The following is a 21277-nucleotide window of genomic DNA, read 5'->3' as shown; positions in this document are numbered from 1 at the left end:
ACCTAAGGCTCGGGGGCTACTCCATATGGAGTGCGACTTCCGTTGCCCTCCATTTCACATTCTAAAGATGAAGTTCACAAAATCAAGACAATCAAGAGCTTGAGCACACCATAGCCTCATGGCAGCTTTGTGGAACTTTGAAGATTCAGCCAGACAAAGTACTCAAGAAGTATTAAACTACTCGGCGAGGATCTGAAAAGTACTCGAAGACTGCTGCATTCAACTATGAAGCGCTCGGGGGCTTGTCAGGGGATAGATCCTTAGTGCTCGCAAGGAAGGAAGAAGACGGACTCCTACTAGGATTCCCTTGTAATCCTACTAGGATTCATACTCCTTGTAACTGACTAGTAATCCCGCCCACTGGAGTATATAAAGGAGGGCAGCGGTCCCAGATTGGTAGGTGAAGACCTCATAGAACCACAACAGAGGACGAAATCCTCAATACCAAACAACACCCAAGCGCAGGATGCAATATATAACACCCCAAACAGGACATAGGGTATTACGCTACTCTGGCGGCTCGAACCTGTATAAATTTGTGTCTTGTGTCCTCGCTTTTATCTTCAAGTTCCAGGTCCAACGATCTCCCACCAATCAATCTACTACCTCGGGATACCCCTTGGTAGGTTGACGGGTATAAAACACCGACAATGTAATCCACTTTCATAGGAGATGCGGGTTAACATACATAGGAGACGCGGTTTTTTCGCGTCTCCAAATCTTTGTCTTTGATGTAAAGTCATAAGAGACACGAAAGGATCGTTGGTGACGCATTTTGCTAATCCGCGTCTCCTATGATAAATTAAAAAAGAAAAAAAGAAAAATAGGAAATAAAATATATATTATATATATGACAAATATACATGGTTGATCCACTATATACTTACAAATACAACCCAGCTCTCTAACAGATACATGACCGTAAGTTTCACATATATATTCAAACATTCATAGTGAACGTGCACTTTGTTTTTCCTATGAGCATCAAGCACAACTGAATCAAGATTCCTATCTCTAAAATCTGCTGGCATGGTGAAGACCTGTAGAACAAGACCAAGACAAAATAGTTTCAGTGCCATCTTCCATTTACCTGCAACCAATCCATAGAAATGAGATATGCCAGATCTGAACCCAATTAAAGAACATATGTTTCTTTGCATAATCACTGTTGTGGTATATAAATCTAGTTGGGGAGAGAGATATGGAATTACATACCTCAAGAGTTGCTCTGATGGCAAACTTTGATGATCTTGCTGGGGCACTAGTCTAAGCAATACATCCAGGTGACTCCCACTGTCCTTGGAGTCCCAGCCTAATTTTCTAGAGGAGGGAAAAGAACAAGACTCGGAAGCAGACAATGTATGATTTGAGCATTTGAAGGATAAGAACACAATAGATATCAATAACTTGGCTCAACTTGTCTTGTACAGTCTAAAACATGGGAAGAAGAACATTCATTACTTTACAAAGCAAACATGAAACAGCCGAGCTTAATTTTATCAACCAGAAAAATGGAAGACTAAGAATGAGGATGATATATTCATTCAATTGTAGATATACGCATGAAACCATAACATGAGAACAAAAATATTCATTACTTCACCAAGCAAACAGCCAAAAAGTCAAACACTGCAGTTCTACATTATTAAGCAACAAGAATTCAAGATCGAAGTCTCTGGTTGATCCTGGTGCCTCATGTGTGTCTGCAAGTTGGCCATGCCCAAAGCAAGTTGCAAGTTTACGTGGTAAGAGGAAACAAAGTATAGCATATTACAAAAGTTAACTTACAGTGGATAGAACTGAGAGGCATTGAAAGAAAAGACAGAAACATTAAAATAAGCAAACAGTTAGCACACTCTACTATGAAGCAATTATAAGAAACTTTAACAAGAAAGCATAACAGAAAAAGGGAGATATCTCCAACTCCTAACTATTCATAACTTCACTGCATTTTCTTTAACTCTCCAATCAGAAGTTTAGAACATATGACATGTGTTGATCATTTGAAGGACAAGGCCACAATAGCAGGTCATTTCACTACAATTCAAAAAAGGGAAGAAATACTCGCAGGACGAAATTCTTACTAGTACCTTATACTGGAGACAACTGTTTGCTTTTCACTGCACGGTTGCAATGATCTCCAATGATTCTATGTCTGAGTCTTTAGAGAAAATGTCACAATTGAAAAAATGAATAAACAATTTGCAGGTTTAATCATTAGAGAAAACTGATATGCTAAGGCTACATGAATATATGGGCACCTTTAAAAAGAACTGTATCTTCTATGGAAGGTATAATACCAAGAACTATATCTTCTACAGTTCTACTGCATAAATTTTGATGCGCACTTTAAAAGAACCAGAATTCTACTCTGAACTTCCAAGAACCAAACATTTTGCTCAGATTAACAACGAGATTGCCACTAGAACCAACAGATCTAGTACAGGTGGGGAGTTTATGATTTTTACCTTGATCCCGTACCTTTGCAGTGCCAGGCAAATCCAAATCCTTCGCAGCAGCTCTGGTTCTTGCTCCTTGGTTGCGATGCAAGCAGAGATCTGGTCCAAGCTCCTTGGTCCTTTCTCCTTGACAGAAACCAAAAGAAAAGGCAGGAACTAATAAGCCTACTAACATGAGAGAACTTCTGCCAATTCAATCATATTGTGTTTTTACCTGATCAAGTGATGAGATGGAAAACCACACTTGCTAATTTTGAACCGGTAGTGGTAGAATCCAAAGTAACACACCACAATCTCTTAATATCTCTAGTTCATGCTGCCATCTCAGTATTTATTTTACAACAAAAGGCTGATACTTAAATTTTCATGTCACAACACGAAATTTACATTTTCAGGCCTCTCTACTGCTATCACAAAAATACCACATGATGATAAATTATTGACCTAAAATGAAGTCAGTTGCTTAATGGCTGATGCAAGTACCACGCCATTTTCCTAAAATTGCAGATAAAGAAGACACCATGCCAGATTGTCTTATATGTTACGTAATTGCTAAATATTACCCCAGCAGTAGATTTTTCCATTCAAAGATCCTCCTAGAAATTGGATGGTTACTCCAAGACTAACCATTTAACAGGCCAATGTTAAAAGATAAAAGATGTATTAGGTTTCCCATCTATCAAAATGATGAAACTATCACACATATTGCCCAATCTCTATAAGCTCAAAAAGAAGCACTGCCCCCTCAAAAGTTTTATCTCAAATAGCTTTAGCATCTACCAAGGCAATCAGCAATACATATTGAAAGAAGGTGCAACGAGTTTATTCTTGAGCTGGCACGTCATCAAACACATAAAGTACAAGCATCAGTACCACAGCAGCAATCACATTAAAGTCACCTTGGGCGTGGAGGACCCCTTCCGCGGCAGCACGCGCGTGGTAGTGCTTGGGAATGCCTCCTGCCACTGCAGCGTCTCCCATAGCCAGGCAGCACCTTCCATGGCCCAAACCTTAGATGGGGACTTGAATTGATTTGGGAAATCAGAGAGGGAGAGAGGGAGGGATGGAGGGAAGATAGAGATGCCTTACCGTCGGTTTGGAGGAGGTCGTGAGGAGCAGCCTCAGTTGGAGGCCACCTCGCCCCAGCGACTGGTGTTATATGGTAGGAGATGCGTCCCTATAGCCCGTGTCTTCCCTGATCATCTCACAGGAGACGTGTCTCCGATGTAAGTACATAGGAGACGCAGGTTGTTCTCTTGGTGCTGGAAGCATCTTCATAGGAGACGCGGGTTATTATTATTGGAGATGCGGCTTAATCTCGCGTCTCCTATGAGGATGTCTCCTTCGACAGTTTCTTACATAGTGAATACCGAGACCTACCGCGCGCACTACCTTCGACTGACATGGAACTTGTACGCTCCCCGGATCCACCACAGCTGACGTCAAGAACGGAGTCAGGAGCAGTGGTCCCGGCCAAAACAACAAGACAATGAGAACGCGACAGCCAACACATGACACCGAAAGTGAGAGCGAATAGTGCCGAGAAGCCTCCAAAAGTGGAACAAATCCTAGCGTTGGACGAAAGATCGTTAATTGTGGCCGTCTCCAACACTAATTAGTCTTCTCACTTCCCATGAAGTGTTGTACTATGTATCATTTGGTATCCGGGTGCCCATTTGCTTGTTAGAATACGTGGGCTAGACCCATGTATTAAACAAAAAATTCAAATAAATGTCAAAGGCTCGTGTATTGTACTGGATGGCGGACACCTTTAGCCCTCCTTTAGCCCTCCTTTGTCCCACCCAATAATTTTAGTGATGATTTTTTTAAAAAACAGATCATGAGGTAGCTTAAGGAATATTTTTACATGAAGGTACCTTGAACGAACAAAATGATTGACAAAGATACCGCCAAAAAAACCTCCGCGAAACCTAATGCTTCTTGAAACCTAATTCACCCATTCACCAAAACATCCGCCAACAAAGATATTTTTGCCCATTCACCCTTCCCACCAACAAAACCTCCGCGGAACATAATGCTCCTTGATCAAACGCGTTTCAGATGACCGTAAGCATCATTTTGCGATGATCCAACCGTGTGCTCATTGCTTGGAGCGAAGTAAAACGTCCTGGAACCCATATAGCTGCCATGTCCTGTATTAAAGCCATAACTTTGACCTCGGGATCTAGAATCGGACGTTCTCGGTCTTGTTGGAAAGGGGAGACAAAACCCTACACTCTGTGCAAAAATATTCCTTAAGCTACCTCCATGCCGGACATTGAGGCGTATGTGGTGACTTCATCAATCTCAAGATATGTCAGCTTTGTCTCTCAGAGATGCTCATAGAGGTAAGGTTGCGTGCATATATTCATTGGGATATGAGTGTTCATTGTGAGCGATTGCTTCGGTACTATGTTTTGAAAAAAAGAGCAACTTTTTGATGGCATAAATGTCCAAACGTGCAACTTCTAGTGGTATATATCTCTATAAATTTGATTTTTTCCCCATGGTGTAGACGCTAATCTTTTTACGAGCCCTTTAAAAACATGCTGGAGTTCCATATGAGCAGCAGCCAACACGCGACAAACATTTCAACTTTCTGAAAAGGATTATAAGCGAATCACGAAAACAGATCGACTTTATATTGCGAATCACTGAAATGTGGACTACAATTTAACTATATAGAAAGTCAATATAAAGAGATATCGACTTGTAATTTAATATGTCGCATAGGTATGCCATGCTCGTAAAAAAAGAGTGTATGTTTCAGCAATCAAGTTCTGATGCGCATGGGATGATTCAGAATCAACACCAACAGAAATTCATGACATAACAGAACGTTCTTCCGATCCAGCTTCCTACCAAATCACACGCGTATAAGCTTTAATTTTGCCTTTAGGAGAATCACGTTGTCAGCTTTTTACATTTGCAAACCAAATCCCCAGATGAGGGAAATCAGGGCATAAATACTGCTTCCAGCATGGTCTCGCCGGCGAACAAAGACAGACGCACTCAAGCAGGCACCTGCAACTGTGTCAATGGAGGACACGGGCACCGCCCCTCTCCTGACAAGCCACAAGGCCAAGCCGGTGAAGACACCTTCAATCGACGACATGATCGAGACGTAAATCGGCGACACCGGCGCCATGCAGCTGCTCAAGGCCGTCTTCGTCGTCTTCGCCTGGGCTTTCGACGCGCAGCAGGTGTTCATCTCCGTGTTCACGGACGCCGAGCCGCTGTGGCACTGCGTCGGCTCCGCCGGTAACTCGTCCTGCACGACGGCGGCAGTGGCCACGCCGTGCGCACTCCCGCGCGGCATGTGGGCGTGGGACCGGCCGGCAAAGACATCGGTGGTGCCCGAGTGGGCACTCCAGTGCGCCGGCCCGGCGCTCGTCTCCCTCCCGGCGTCATCGTTCTTCGCCGGCTGCCTCGCCGGCGGCTTCCTGCTCACGACGCTCGCGGACTCCCTCCTCGGCCGCAAGAAGATGCTCCTCGTGTCCCTGGCGTCCATGTCCATCGCCGGCGTCCCCACCGCCTTCGCGCCGAACGTCTGGGCGTACGCCGCTTTACGGTTCGTCTCGGGGTTCGCCAGGTCGATCGTGGGCACCTGCACCCTGGTCCTCTCAACGGAGCTCGTCGGGAAGAGGTGACGCGACACGGTGAGCGTGGCGGCGTACTTCTGCTACACCGTCGGGTTCTTGTCCCTCCCGGCGCTCGCCTTCGCGTTGCGCGAGGCGTCCTGGCGGAGCATGTAATTTTGGGTGTCCGTGCCCTGCCTCTGCTACGCCGTCTTGCTCTACTTCCTAGCTCAGGAGTCGCCGCGCGGCCGCGGTGGCTGCTGGTGCGCAGCCGGACGCAGGAGGCCGTCGAGACTCTGCAGCGGATCGCCTCGCTCAACGGCGGCAGCAGCGCGGCCACGGCGAGCTTCTCTATGCTGCACCACGCGTGCGCCACGGACGAGGAAGCCGCGGCGAGCGGTGGGGGCGTGTTCTCCACGCTACGGATGGTGGCGGAGCGGTCATGGGCGATCCGGAGGCTGGCGGCGATCATGGTTGCCGGCTTCGGCGTGGGCATGGTCTACTTCGGCTTGCCGCTCGGCGTCGGCAGCTTGGGCTCCAACCTTTACCTGAGCACCACGTACAACGCGCTGGCCGAGGTTCCGTCGGCTGCCCTCTCGTGGCTCCTCGTCGCCAGGGCCCGCCGGCGCGTCTCCCTGGTCGCGCTCGCCGCGGCGGCGGGGGCGTTCAGCCTCGCGTGCGTCGCCGTCCCGCGTGGCGCGGGGGCGGCGGGATGGCCGCCGAGCTTGTGTCCTTCTTCGCGACGTGCACGGCGTACGATCTCATCCTGATCTACTCCATCGAGCTGTTCCCGATCACGTCCGTGCGCAACTCGGCGGTGGGGCTGGTGCGGCAGTGGTTCTGGGCGGAGTGTCGGCGCCCGTGCTCGTCGCGCTGGGCCGGGAGAGGGGTATGATCTGGTCCTTTGGCGTGTTCGGGCTCGCCATCGGCTGCGCCGGTCTCTTTGCTGCTTGCTTGCCGGAGACGAGGGGGAAGAGCATGTCGGACACCATGGAGGAGGAAGAGCGCAACGAGGCCGCCGCGGCGTCTTGCACCAGCAGAAGCTCCATGGCCAAGTATGGTGATAGCAACCTCGTGTAATTATGCAAGTTTATGCATGGTTGTTTGGCAGCACAGTAATGACTAAGATTTAAAAGGCCATTGCCTCTTGGCCTGCGCTAAGAAGCTTAGGGATGTTGTTGAGTTCCTAGGCGCTGAGTTTTTTCCTCTATACTTGCTGTCCCTTTGTTTTGCCCCCTTTGTACAGTTCAGATCTCGTACTATATCAATATATGCCGGATAGTGTAATGCTGTCGGCCGCTTCAAAAAAGAAAAACAAAGATCACACAGTAATTTCTTGTAGTTCGAACTGCCATAAAGTTGAGTCACTAGTGTAGTGTATTGTCTATCAACCCATGCTCTTGTATGGGATAATAATATTATTAGAAAATAATAAAATAGATGGGTTAATTTTGTAGAATGTACACGATTTATTGTTTAGAAGTGACAGCTGTGTATATGTTACTTTCCTCCATCACAAATTGTAGGTCGTTTTGACATTTCTATATTTATAAGTTTTATTATTTATCTAGACATAATATATATCTAAGTGTATAGCAATAACTATGAATCTAGAAACATTAAAACAACCTGCAATTTGGGACAGAGAGAGTGCTTACTTACCATGTGTCCTCATTATATTTCTTTATTAAATAAGTTGTACAAATTTTGATTTTGTTGAACTTTACTTTTTCAATATTCAATCATCATGACTTTTTATTGAATTTGTTATAGTGGTAGATGTGGGTGATGTAGTACTAGGTGTTGGATATTTTGGTTTGCCATGATTTTTGCTAGGTAAAAATAAGAATCCAACCAAACAGGCTCTTTACCACGAAGCTAAATCTAGATTTGCTTTCATTTTTTAGAAAAAATTGTTTCTGGATATTTTTTCTTCTTAAAGTTGTTGTATAAATTTTGTTCATATAATTTTTCCTGTTTTCCATGAAAGTTTTGTGTTTACAATCTTTTTGAATTTGAAGTTTTTTTATTTTCAATTTTTTGTTTGAAAATTTTCTCTGAAATTTTGTTTCAAAATTCTTTTACAAAACTTTGTTCTCTAAAATTGTTACCAAAATTCTTTGCACTGATGTTTTGGATTACAGATTTTCTATATATTTTTATGATACTAATTTTTCTGCAAGTCTTTTTGTACGTGACAGTTATGGATACCTGAGTACCCTCATGGAGGGCCTAGCCGATGCCGACCTGATTTGATGAAAAAGGCAGAAGATAGAGTCCGGCTAGGACTCCCCACACGTTGTAATCCAACTAGATCTCATCCATAGTAACCGACTAGAGGACTTGCCATGTAACCCTACCCCTCAGAGTATAGAAGGGGAGGTAGGGGTACCTCTAGGGGACATCCAATACCACCATATGAACCCTAAACACCCGAGCGTAGAGCGCAATACAATCATCCAAACAGGACATAGGGTATTACGCTACACTGGCGACCCGAACCTATATAAATTTCTGTGTTTTGTGCCTTGCGTTACCATCAAGTTCATGGTCTTACGATCCTCTCTACCTACAAATCAACCATCTAGGTACCCCTAGGTGGACTGCCGTTCACTAAATCTGACAGTACAACCATCTGGGTACCCCCTAGGTGGACTGCCGTTCACTAAATCCAACAGTTGGCGCGTCAGGTAGGGGTGATATCCGGATCCTCCTAGCGAGCTTGATGGCAGTACTCGTCGAAGAAATCGGTAACCTCACGAGTAGATCAATATGCTGTTCAGTTTCCTAATCACACATTGGTTTTGTTTTCTGATCCAAATCCGGTGATGCGGCGTCAATGTGTTCTACAACTACGAGCGCACATGCTGACTCCTCTACGATGGAGTATGGCGACTTCCTGCCCGATGGCGTATGCCCCGATGGCATATGGATTTTGAACATGGCAACATGCATTTGCGGCTGTACATCTACGTGGCCTAAGGGAGCGGCGCCTTGGCGGTTGGCACTCCAGCCATGCATAAAACAAGAGAACAATTCTCCCTTCCGATTCATTATTTAATCTATTCTATTCCGATCCACTTTGTTTATTACGGCAGCTAACAAATATTATTCTTTTTTATTATTTCCTTAATACGTGAGGAGTACATTACGGATTAGGCGCACATCCTTTGACTTGTACAAGGTCGGCAGCACACCGATGGCAGTCATGTGCGTCAGCAGTAACGTCATACCATCGTATTTGCGGCACCATCATACTACTGCCCATACGTCCAGCACCGCCGACCACTTCAATCACCTGGACCCGACATCAGCTTCGTCAACAACTGTTCACCAACTACTGCTAGCTCGGCCACAACGCTGACTCATCGACTTGGTCACGAATCAAGCTAAAACATATATTTCCAATTAAATATTATTACAGCTTCCGTATACCTCCATACACCTCAGCTTCTCCATGCCTCCATGACTTCCGCCGACCACCCTAGTCACACCCGACTGCTTATACAGCTTGGTCCGTCCACAACAGGGGCAGTTGGACATGCGCCCTACGAGCCCCCAGCGCACGCTCTCGCTTTTCCGCACAATTCCGACTGCTTTGCGGCTTGTCCGTCTCTCTTAATGGTTGCTAAAGTATTCGGGTAGCACACGCCTTAATCCGTGAAGCCTGGCCCTCATGTGTCGCTTCCTGCTAAGCCCGCTCGAGCCCGCTCTTGGCAACACCCCGGCAGGGTCAGGTGCTTAAACGTAATAGGCTAACTACTCGGGGAAATTACCAGCAGGATGCGCAAGAATTTACTTCTACGCCGAATAAAACTCGAGTTATTCAATTATTAAATAGTCTACATTATGCAACATAATCTTTATATTGTCCTTTTATAGCTCGGAAACTAGTAAGTGTGCCTCCTACCGTTCAGTCGACCTCTAGACTCGGGGGCTAGATGCGGGAGGTGACTCGGCGTGCTTCGGCGGCTCAGCCGGCTCCCAAGCTCAGGGGCTAGGCGCCATAGACAACTCGACATGCCTCCTGTCGCTCGGCCGACCTGGCAGGAGGCGACTCGGCGTGCTTCTATGACTCGGCTGACTCCCAGGCTCAGGGGCTGGGCGCCACAGATGACTCGGCGTGCCTCCTGCTGCTCGGCTGACCTTTCTGGCTTGGGCGGGAGGCGACTCGGCGTCCTTCCGCGACTTGGCCGTCTCCCAGGCTTAGGGGCTGGGCACCACAGACGACTCGGCGTGCACCCTGCTGCTTGGCTGACCTCTCTGGCTCGGGGCGGAAGGTGACTCAGCGTACTTCCGCAACTCGGTTGACTCCTAGGCTCGGGGGCTGGGCGCTACAAACGACTCGGCGTGCCTCCTGCTGCTCGGCCAACCTCTCTAGCTCGGAGCGAAAGGCGACTCGGTGTACTTCCGCGACTCGGCCGGCTCCCAGGCTCGGGGGTTCGGCGCCATAGATGACTCGGCGTGCCTTTTGCCGCTCAGCTGACCTCTCAGGCTTAGGGGGGAGACGACTCCACGTGCTTCCTACCACTTGGCTGACCTCCCAGCTCGGGGGCTGGGCGCGGGAGATCATTTGGTGTGCTTCCTGCGACTCTGCCGACCTCCTAGGCTCGGTGGCTGGACACGGGATATCACTCGACGTGCGCCCAGGGTGTTTCTAAAGAAAGATTACAATATCAAGGATTTTTTTTTGAGAACTGCGCAACCTCTCGGCAACCAGACGACGAAAACACTCGGGCAAAGCTTATCCAACTCAGCATTCGCGTTGGGCTGCCACTCAACTCCACACAGCTCGGGGGCTTGACAGTTATGGATAGCTGGGTACCCTCATGGAGGGCCCAGCCGACCACTAATGGGTCAGCTCGACTTGATGAAGAAGGCAAAAAATAGAGTCCGACTAGGGCTCCTCACGTGTTGTAATCCGACTAGATCCCATCTATGGTAACCGACTAGGGGACTTGCCATGTAACCCTACCCCTCGGAGTATATAAGGGGAGGTAGGGGTACCTCTATGGGGACATCCAATCCCACCATACGAACCCTAAACACTCGAGCGCAGGGCATAATACAATCCTCCAAACAGGACGTAGGGTACTACGTTACACTGGGCGGCCTGAACCTATATAAAATACTACTCCATTATCTTTAGAGATAAGGTCTTTTATTTGAAAGTGAGAAAGTCAACTATGCATGGAGCTGAGCTGGTGTTCATATTCGGTCTTTGGTTTTAGGCATAGTGACCGCGCCGCTGATCATATCAAAGAACTCGCTTGGGCTTGAACGCTAGGCTTATTCTCTATTCATACTAGTGCGTCACATTCTGATCTGTTGCAAGATGGCCGGACACTAGTAGTAGAATAAGAACGCGTGAAAGATAAACACTAAACAATACGCATTATCACTCTTGCATTGACCAGTCTCTGCATGCAAACGCTTGGCGGATACGCTTTGCCGTGGCCCCGAGAACCCGGAACTCCTCGAGCGGATCCGACCGGGCCGGCCCAGAGCACTCCAGCGCACAACGTATAGTATATCTTTAAATTTGGCTCGAGCTTGCGTCCTTTTTATTCGATGTTCAATGACATCCGCGCACCGTTTTAGGACGTTTTTTCTCCACCACGACAATTGTTAGCCATACAGGTGACATATGGGGACATCCACAGGTTAATTTGTTAGATTATGTTCCCTCCGTCCAAATTATAGGCTGTTTTAGTTTTTCTAAATTCATAGATATTATTATGCATCTAAACATACGCTATATCTAAATGCATAATAAAAACTATACATCTAGAAAAGCCAAAACGATTTACAATTTGAAACGGAGGGAGTACTAATGTAACTTGTCTAGTAACCCGCATATAACGATGGCAATAATATATAAGATATAGACAGATTACAATTAATTTTGTTTTAGAGCCCATACATTCTTTTAATGTTATTGGTTGCTTATTTTATTTATTTTTGTGGAAAACAACTATTGGTTGTTTATTTGAATGTACTAGAACTTGTTTCTTGAGGTTGGGATATTTTGTTTGAATTCATTGCATCCTAATCTATTACAAGAGTTAGGCATTTGAATATTTTTCTTATGTTTTCCGAAGTTATATAGACTATTTCTTCAAACAAAAATCTACGTTCGAAAATTAAGAACCCCCTTAATAAGTCATGTGCGTCGTCACCACTGTGGAAATGCAACATAGGCAGTCAGACTATTTGGATCTACCTTAAAATCCAGGATATGTTGTCCAATACAGAATTTGTGATGTTGTGAACTTAAATGAAAATTCAGTAGGGACCAATGAAGAAATTAACTCAAAAATATAATATGTTAGAAAGGTTGGCATATCTGGCCACTTTAATACATCTCGCACAACTGTAGCGATTTCAGTCCACTTAACACATAGTTTTAGGTTCGTATATATTCTAAAATGAAACATAAACTGACACACTGCAAATCGTAGCAAATATGACGTCACAAATAATTTGCTAACTTGCTGGAGACTGGGTTATGTTGCCGATCATGCTCAGAGCGATACAAGGCTGGTCCACAGGTACCTACAAGCGAAAGAGCAGACCAACAAATCAGCTTTTAAGAGCTTCCCATGTTCTAGGCGCGCGATATGCTACCACTAAAGATTTGGACTTACATAATGCCCAGCTCCAAGAATCCAGTAGAACTGCAGGTTCTTGTAGGACCTGACAAAGCCCTTGATGCCTTTGCTGGGGGCACAGTACAGAGACTGCCTCGGCAGGCTGAGGAAGGTCTTGATCCCATCCCATCTGAGATTAGTACATCCCCAAATGGAGCATTTAGTCATGCAGTTATATTATACATTCTGAACCCAGTTGATTAATCAGTAGTGGGGAGAAAGAGCTGAGACTTACTTGAGTTTCTGAACCCATGCTTCTGCGCCGATGGTCGAGCAAATTATGTCGAGCTTTGGATTGACAAAAATATAAATCAAGTTTAGTACTAAAAATAGTATTTTAAATCCTGAGCACTGTAACTACTATGAATATTACATGGAAGGATCACCCAATCTTTGATTGAGGCACGTTGTTCATGTGTACCGTCTTAGAATAAACTTAACAATCAAGGTTCACATTTTCTTGGTATGTACTAATTTGCTCAGTTGCTTATCCAGTTTCCTTGGATAAATCTGGATACTCCATTTTATCAACAGCAATACGCCTCAATTAGATTAAACTAAGCCAGTAATATTTAATCGATATCGTATAAATTCATTTATCTTGACACGTTATCTCCTTTACTTTCATGATGTAATGTTTATTGGAGAATTCAAGAATGAGACATTCAATGGTAGAGCAGTACTGACCTGGCCATTGTACACAGTAACATTGACACCATAAGACAGTAGCTCATCAATCTGTAATCGAAAACTCAAAGTCATCATCTGCTACTTGCTGAAACTTTTTCAAAATTAATTAAAAACGTGTTCATTCATGTAGAACCGTCGTAGCTCGCTCACCTCATCAATTCTTGGCTTCATAATATCATTGGCCAGCGCATTATAAACGTCCTGGTTCAACTCCTCCCACCTGCAATTGGAATTCAAGCATCACAACACTGATAAGGAAACGTAATGCAGGAAAGCGACTGTGGTGCGAAAGCGATCGATGCTCACTCGAGGTCCTTGGGGATGATCTTGAGCTTCTCCTTGATGACTCCGTTCATGATGCCGGCGATGGTGTTGGAGTCGGAATCCTTGCCGCTGAGATACCTCGTGTACTTCGTCATGGCCTGCACGGTGCTTGGTGCGTTCGCCGATGCGGAGTCCAAGCTGCCATCAAGAAAATTGTACACGTCCTGAAAAGAGAGACAGCGAGTGAAAAGGGGAACTCCCTTTTCTGATGGAGAATACAGAAGATTCATTAAGCTGTGTGCCTGTTGTGTGATGACGATACTGTGTAAGCACGCTCCGCAGGCTCTTTAAACATGGCATGACCAAATAGATGTCACGAGTACGAAGTCAACTGTCAGCACTTACGACGTGGCCGCTCCAGGTGCCTATGAAATGCAGCAGATCGTTCCACGAACCCTCAGCGTCGGTGAAATTGCCTGACGCGATCTGCTCCTTCACCGTCTCCGCCATCCTGAGATTACAGTTCGCGTGCGCTCATGAGTGATTGCAAAGAAAAATGCAGGTTGTATTGGCCCGCTTGCGACGTGTGCTTACTTGCTGGCTTCGTCGCCGGCGTTGTCGTCGAGCCTCGACACGCTCAGGAGCAGCGGCGTGTAGGAGAGCTGCAGAATCCAAGGCTAACTTTTAACTGACCATTCTTTTGTGCGCTAAAAGATTCAAGAAAAATGGCTTCTCACCGTGAAATCCTCCGGCGAGATCCAGCTATCCCCGAGCGCGACACCTGCCAGAGAAGACACGACAATGTCAGTGCACAGCACACAATTGACGATACCAAAGCTTCTCGACGCTGATTGGTTCATGGAGTCACGATCATATCGGAATATTTTACCTCCGAGCGTGATGTTGAGCTCGCCGGCGCGGACGGCCCTGGCGACGGAGGCGCCGAGCGTGGCGGCGTACTTGCCGCCGTAGGATTCCGCGACCAGGAACAGCGGGCTGCTCTGCAGCGTGGGCACCTCCTTGACCAGCGCCTTGAGCAGCGTGGTGGCGTCCGCCGCCTGCTGCCAGTCGGTTGTCACCAGCAGGCTGTCGTCCTCCACGTAGCTGTACCCGACGCCGACCGGGTTGTCCTGTGCCGTCGAGACATCAGGAAAGACTCAGAACACGGATGGAAGAATAGAGAAATGGAGCTATCTTGGATCGCTGCCTGACCACGAAGATGAGGTCGGCCTTCTGCAGCCACGTGGAGTTGCGCGGCTGCAGGTTGACGTCCAGCGGCCCGATCTCCTGGAAGTTGCCGAACCCGACGCCCGACGCGCCCTGCGAGGCCAACAAGACGACGGCTCGATGACAACGCTCAGGTCATGTGTTCTGATGTTCCTGACACCTTTAAAGAGGAGCAAGCGCAAATTGTAGCACGGGGGAGTGGCAGCGCGTACCGGGCCACCCTGCAGCCAGAGGACGGTCGGCCATGGCTTCCCCGGCGTCGACGTCCTTTGCGGGCTCTTGTAGTACCACCAGAACAGGTGAGCCTCTGCAACAACGCAACCAACGGCGATATCTCAGAACGTAGCCTCGAATCAGAAAATGCACAGAATTAGACTTTGGCACGGCGACGAGAGGGTTACTTGGCCGGACTTCGACGTACCCCCACAGCTCCGATCCGTCGGGGGTGCCGGCGGTGACCGGTTCGCAGGAACCGGAGCCGGCGGAGCTGAGGCTGATGCAGAGGAGGATGGGAAGCAGAGCGAGCAGAGGGAAGGGCCTGTCCATGTTGACTGCTGTGGTCTGTGACCGGTGAGTGAGAATCTCACTGCGGCCGTCTGTGGTTTAAGTAGGTGGCGCCTCGTCGTCAGACGGACATGCCTAGGCAGAAACGGCAGGTGTTGGTTGGCGTCTGTTTTTCTTTTTCACGAGCCGTTTTTGATCAGCATGCGGCCAAACGGAAGGCATATGACACATCGCTAGTACCATTATTCAGAATTATCCAACGAAGCAGGGTGAAGGAAGCAATGAGAGCAGGGGATGATGGTTGTGCTGTGCCATAGACATCTTTAGTGGAGGAGTACCTAGTTATAGGCAGATGAATGTTATTTGTCCCTATTTTGGTCAATTCACTTCTCAAAGAAAGAAAAAGGCTGGTTCAATCTAAACAAGCAGCAGTCAAAACTATTGGCTATTGTTTAGGCAAAACGACGGTGCATGATTGTTATGATCATTCTTCCGATACAATCTGTGGCAACCTGTTTGCAGTTGCAGATGTAGTGGTTGGCCCAGTATCAATCCGACTTTGATCCATCCTAGTATGTAGCAAAGGTAATCGTCAAGTTGCAGTTGGTCAGAAATGGCTCTACATTCCCAGAGTCCCCGTGTAGCACTTCAGCAGACTAGTGACTAGTCAGTAAGCCAACGATCTACGATTTCAGAACAAGCTGTCACCTGGGACTAGTTCAAGTCGCAAAGCTTTCATCCCCGATGGGCTTATGAAGCAAAGGAGTTCTGTAACTTGAGGTAAGGAATCCTGTCAGTAGGAGAGTTGTCATTGCGCTTCAACGTACATGCTTGTTTGCTATCGTTCGCAACTGAAACAAGACAACGAGCGCAAGTGGTTGGAACGGAAGAAAGCAATATGTAGCTCTCTTCACGGTCACTATGAATGCAAACGGTGCAGACATTTTCCGACCATCCGATGGATCGAAGTCAGTTTGATAGTTGATTCATAGCCGTCTTTTATTCTCTTTTTTTACATGTCACATTTGCTATGTTCTAAGTCAAATTTATTCAAATTTGATCAAATTTATAGTAAATATGTCACCTATACTACCAAGTTTGACTTAGGATAAAGCAAACGTGACATGTAAAAAAATAAAGGGAGTAGATATTGATACAAATTCAGATAGTTTTGTCAGATGCGGATATTGGAAGGGTAGTGTCTATCCTATATTGAATTAGGATTGGATAATCCGGGTAGTAAAGTTTTTTTTGAGAAAAAGGGTTAGACTTTATTAATAAAGTAAAAGTGCTTTTACATCCAGCAGTAAGATGTCATATCTATGTAGTTAGATTGGATATCCATTAAGCCTGACATGCAGGCCCAACTTAAGGCCCAACAGCCCAAGAGGGTGAATGAAGTAGAGTTTATATTCTCTTTTACAAAAAATATTATACGTTCAAATAAATAACTATGTTAAATTGCTAATTCACAAAAATGTTTAATAAATTAAAAATAAATGTTTGGAATACAAATGGTTATGTTTCAGGTATGGAATATGAGAAAAAATTGGGGTTTGAGAAACATTTATTATGGTTTTTAGTTTGGTAGAAAATATAAGTGGTTTAAATTTTAGTGGTTTTTTGACAACTTCAACTTAACTACTCCTTTCATCCTAAATTAAACTTCACTGTGGTTTTGTCCTATGTCAAACTTCTCTAAAATTGATGAAATTTTAGAAAAATATATTAATATCTACCATACCAAATGACTGCATTATCAAAATATATTTCCTTAATTTGATGCTGTAGGTGTTTATATATTTTTCTATAATTTTTTTAAAAACTAAATAAGTTTGAATGAAGGGAGTAAAACACAAAATGTCATAGTATATAGTTGGTTCATACATATTGCTATGTCTTCCTAAGACTATTTTTTTCTATGCAATATGTTAGAATGCCACACATAGTTGAGGCTTCCTAAGACATCAACTATTAGCTACTTATAATCTATTCAACTCGATTAAATTTATCTTTTGCTTATTTAAGTACAATCTAGTTTGAATTTGGACTTGTGGAGTGACCAAATGATTATAATCTATTCAACTCGATTAAATTTATCTTTTGCTTATTTAAGTACAATCTAGTTTGAATTTGGACTTGTGGAGTGACCAAATGATTAGAGCACGTGTATGTGGTATAGTAGTATATGCTTGTTTCTTTTAGAGTAAATTTCACTAGCGGTTCTTAAACTTATTCTGAGTTATCATCCCAGTCCCGGTACTCTCAAAATTCCCTATGATAGTACTTAAACTTGTCTCGAACTCTCATCCTGGTCCTTCAACTTGTCCCAAGCACTCATCCCGATCCTGATACTCTCAAAATGCACATAACAGTACCTAAATTTGTCCCGAGTTCTCATCGAGATCCATAAACTTGTCCTGAGCTCTCGTCCACTAAAACTTTGAGTAGGATTTGAACTTGGTTCAAAATCCTCATGAATTTTTGATCAATTATTAATGGGATTCAAACTTGGTTCCAAATATTGATGAACTTTGGATCAATTTGAGTGGGATTTAAATCCTAAAAGTTCAAATTCCACTAAAAATCAATCCAAAATTCATGAGAAATTGAAACCAAGTTTGAATCAAATCCTAAAAGTTCAAATCCCACTAAAAATCGGACCAAAATTCAAGAGAAATTGAAACCAAATTTGAATCCCATTCAAAATTGATAAATAATTCATGAGGATTTGAAAAAGTTCAAATCTAACTTAAAGTTTTAGTGGATAAGAGCTCGACTTGGATGAGATCTCGAAACAACTTTATGGACTTGGATGAAAGCTCAGTACAAGTTTAGGGCTGTTATGTGCATTTCGTGAGTATTAGGATTAAGATGAGAGCCTGGGACAAGTTTAACGATTGTTATGTGCATTTTAAGAGTACCGGACCGGGATGAGAACTCGGGACAAGGTTAAGGACTGTTGGTAAAATTTACTCTTTATTTTATTTAATGTTTGTGTTCAAGTCGACTCATGCCATATTTGATAAACATTCATTCATAGCATATATGTATATGAATACTAAGATATTAACCATATCTTTCTTTACCTCCGAAAAAAATATAAATAAATATGAAGTTAGAAAAAAATCCATCTATATAAGATGAAACATGCACTACAAGACTCGAGTGTATTATTAGATCACATCGTACTTGTTTTCCAACTGTGGGATCTCATGCATGGTTACGTCCGGCCATCGTCCTCAGATCTCCAATAATAGTGTTCGCAACTCTTTGCGAGAGCTTGTCATTTCCTGTTATTACTCCTAAGACCTACGTGCTCTTTGCCAACCTTCACCTCAAACACGGCCGATGGTAGTCAAGGGCCCACCACGCCACCACCTCATCCATGTTGCTAATGATGACAGCGTGCCACCACCTCACCATTTGTTGTGTGGCAAGAGAGATATACTGCTACCCTCTTGTTGTGCACCTTTTTTTATGGTCCGTACAGCCGTTCAAGCCCAACTAAAATGTCCTTGTCCATGTTCTCATTGCCCATGGCTAGCTGCTCCAATAAATCACAATGTGAATCTAGGTCAGACTGTATATCCTCATCCCAAATAGTATCATCGCAAGGCAGTTCATCAAGTCCCCCTTGTAAAGCATCATCCCACAATACTAAAGCTTGGATAGGCACCTGTGCAGCCACCCTATCCTCAAGAGACAATACGTTGAGTATGTCACAGAATCCAAGCCAAGCTTCAAGAGAACAGGGTCATTGACATGAGTGAGCAAGTCATTGGTTTTCGACGCAGAAGTTAGCTTCCTCTCCTCACCAACACAGTAATCTCTGTCTAGAGCTAACTGCTTCAGTAAACCATGCTGGTTGAGCATATCTTGTACCTCGTCATCCCAGACCACATCAGCAACATTCATTGGAGTTTTGGACATGATTTGATCAGCTTGAGCTGATGTTCCTTCATTTATCCCCTTTGCCTCAACTCCGATAGTTCAATTGTTGCTTGGCAATGGCTATCTTTGTCAAATTTCTCCTCCACAGCATCCATAAACTGGCTCCAAGAATCCAACTCCTATGCAACTAGTCTTTTGCCTTGCCCTCTGTACGCATAGCCGCCACAAACCCGCAATCATCCACATGCATTTGTTGATATTGTAAACATGGAAGTAATTGAGACAATCAGCCCTCCAAGTCTGCGGGTGCTCACCTTTGAATACAGAGAAAGAAAGCTTTGAAAGGCTATTGCAGTTTCCACGTACATTCTTCTCTAGACCATGGTTCAGCATCTTGATCGAACAGTTGGTGGGCACTTTCATGGATGAAGGAAAGAGCATGCTCAATATACCCGGCTCCAATATCGGTGGTAGAGCAGGTGCCTCCATGGACACACCGCAGTTGCGTAGTGATGGAGTGAATCCATCCGTCGCCGCTGACATCCAAGAGAGAGCACATGTGTCACTCTAATGTTTTGTTATTTCTCGTTGGTACATCAGATCTTTTGATGTTTTGGCTATATATTCTTTTGGAACATGTGTCACTCTGTAATCTTTGTGGTATGATGCATTCTTGAAAAAGAATGTTTGAAGCCAAAATATAATCTTCCATTATCTAAAAAAATTCAAGAGAGAGCAGGCCGCGCCAGTGCCTACCTGGTTGCTGCTGGCATCACCCTCGAGCCAAACACAACCTGACCCACGCCAAGGAAAGGTAAATCTTTGATACCACTATCACCACCCATGGCGCTAGGGAGATCAACCCGGAGTGTGAGCAAGATCACAGGGAATTCACAGAGTAGATCTCGGTAGTTGAGGAGGAAGAAGACCCTTCCTTTGTTCCTCTTTCAGTTTACTAAATAAGTTCATAGTTATTTTTTTTCTAGACGATGTACACAGCTTGTGTCTTATACTCTTGATCTTGGGCTTCTCTTGGGCTATGACTTGGCAAATGGACATGAAAGGCCGTGACCCATTCAAGGTGTAATACATGGTATTGCTGGGCCATCCGGCCATGACATCAGCATTCATGCTTCTAATATGTTTTGATGAAATGTGAATGTAACGGAAGACACTTTTTATGTTCAAACTTTTTATGTTCTGAACATTGATCACTCAAGTAATTTTAGAGACCTAATTTCATATCCAAATATACCAAACTAATTTTTAAGTTCAAAATTCATGTTACTATCCAATGTACTACCATGTTGATAGAGAGGCAGACATTAAACTATATACTGCCCAATCCAATATGGGCACGGCAATGCCGCACGTGCCTTTCTAGTTTATATCTGATCAATTTGCACCATAGCAACCATACCATTAGCAGCTACCTTAAAAACTAAGAGTTGTCCTTCTTCACTAGCATTCCTGTCTAGGAGGGAGTTCTACTGTTGACTGAAGTCACTGAATGTCTCAAGTAGACTAATAAACCATAGGGTATTTTGATAAAGATTTCTACCCAACACCCAAGTATTGGTTTCTATTTGCTAAATCCAAATCTTTTGAACATTCGTGGATCGGAAGCAAAATTAAAAAAATAAGGTATTTAGTAGTATCACAAGCTTAAAATTTTTTTTACAAAAGTTTAACACCCGAACTTTTAGTTACACCATTCTATGTAAAATTACACAAATATGTCAATGTAACTCCAATATTGCAAAATGGTAGATCCATTTTCAATTGCTTAGAAATAGAAATTCATGTGAGAGAGACCTTAAACACATCGGAATTTTATTTGCAGTTGCAGAAGTTCCAAGGAGGCAAGTTCATCCTGCAATATATCCTCCTTCCTTTCTTATCACCTATTTTTATAACTCCACAACCTTCAAGATATTTTTCTTCTCTTATACTTTTGATCATCTAGATTGTCTAAGAAGAGGCTGTAACAGGTGCGACATGTAGAACCAGT

The 21277-nt window shown here is 44.6% G+C and overlaps 1 protein-coding gene and 1 pseudogene across 1 annotated transcript; one reads left to right on the top strand and one right to left on the bottom strand.

Annotated features, from left to right (window-relative positions):
- Window positions 1-5307: 5307 nt before the first annotated feature.
- On the top strand, window positions 5308-7318 carry LOC117840933 (organic cation/carnitine transporter 2-like; annotated as a pseudogene).
- Window positions 7319-12344: 5026 nt separating this feature from the next.
- LOC117839741 (serine carboxypeptidase-like 51) lies at window positions 12345-15635 on the bottom strand. The gene is made up of 13 exons (XM_034720148.2): window positions 15270-15635; window positions 15081-15175; window positions 14854-14961; window positions 14531-14771; window positions 14379-14422; window positions 14236-14303; window positions 14047-14152; window positions 13684-13865; window positions 13528-13597; window positions 13375-13425; window positions 12923-12975; window positions 12685-12817; window positions 12345-12592 (listed from the first exon to the last, which is right to left on the bottom strand). The coding sequence occupies exons 1-13, from the start codon at window positions 15412-15414 to the stop codon at window positions 12524-12526; spliced, it is 1365 nt and encodes a 454-aa protein (XP_034576039.1). The 5' UTR covers window positions 15415-15635; the 3' UTR covers window positions 12345-12523.
- Window positions 15636-21277: the final 5642 nt, after the last annotated feature.

This window comes from Setaria viridis, chromosome 9 (genome assembly GCF_005286985.2).
Source record: "Setaria viridis chromosome 9, Setaria_viridis_v4.0, whole genome shotgun sequence".
NCBI classification, from domain to species: Eukaryota; Viridiplantae; Streptophyta; class Magnoliopsida; order Poales; family Poaceae; genus Setaria; species Setaria viridis.
This window is presented reverse-complemented; position numbering and strand designations above follow the sequence as displayed.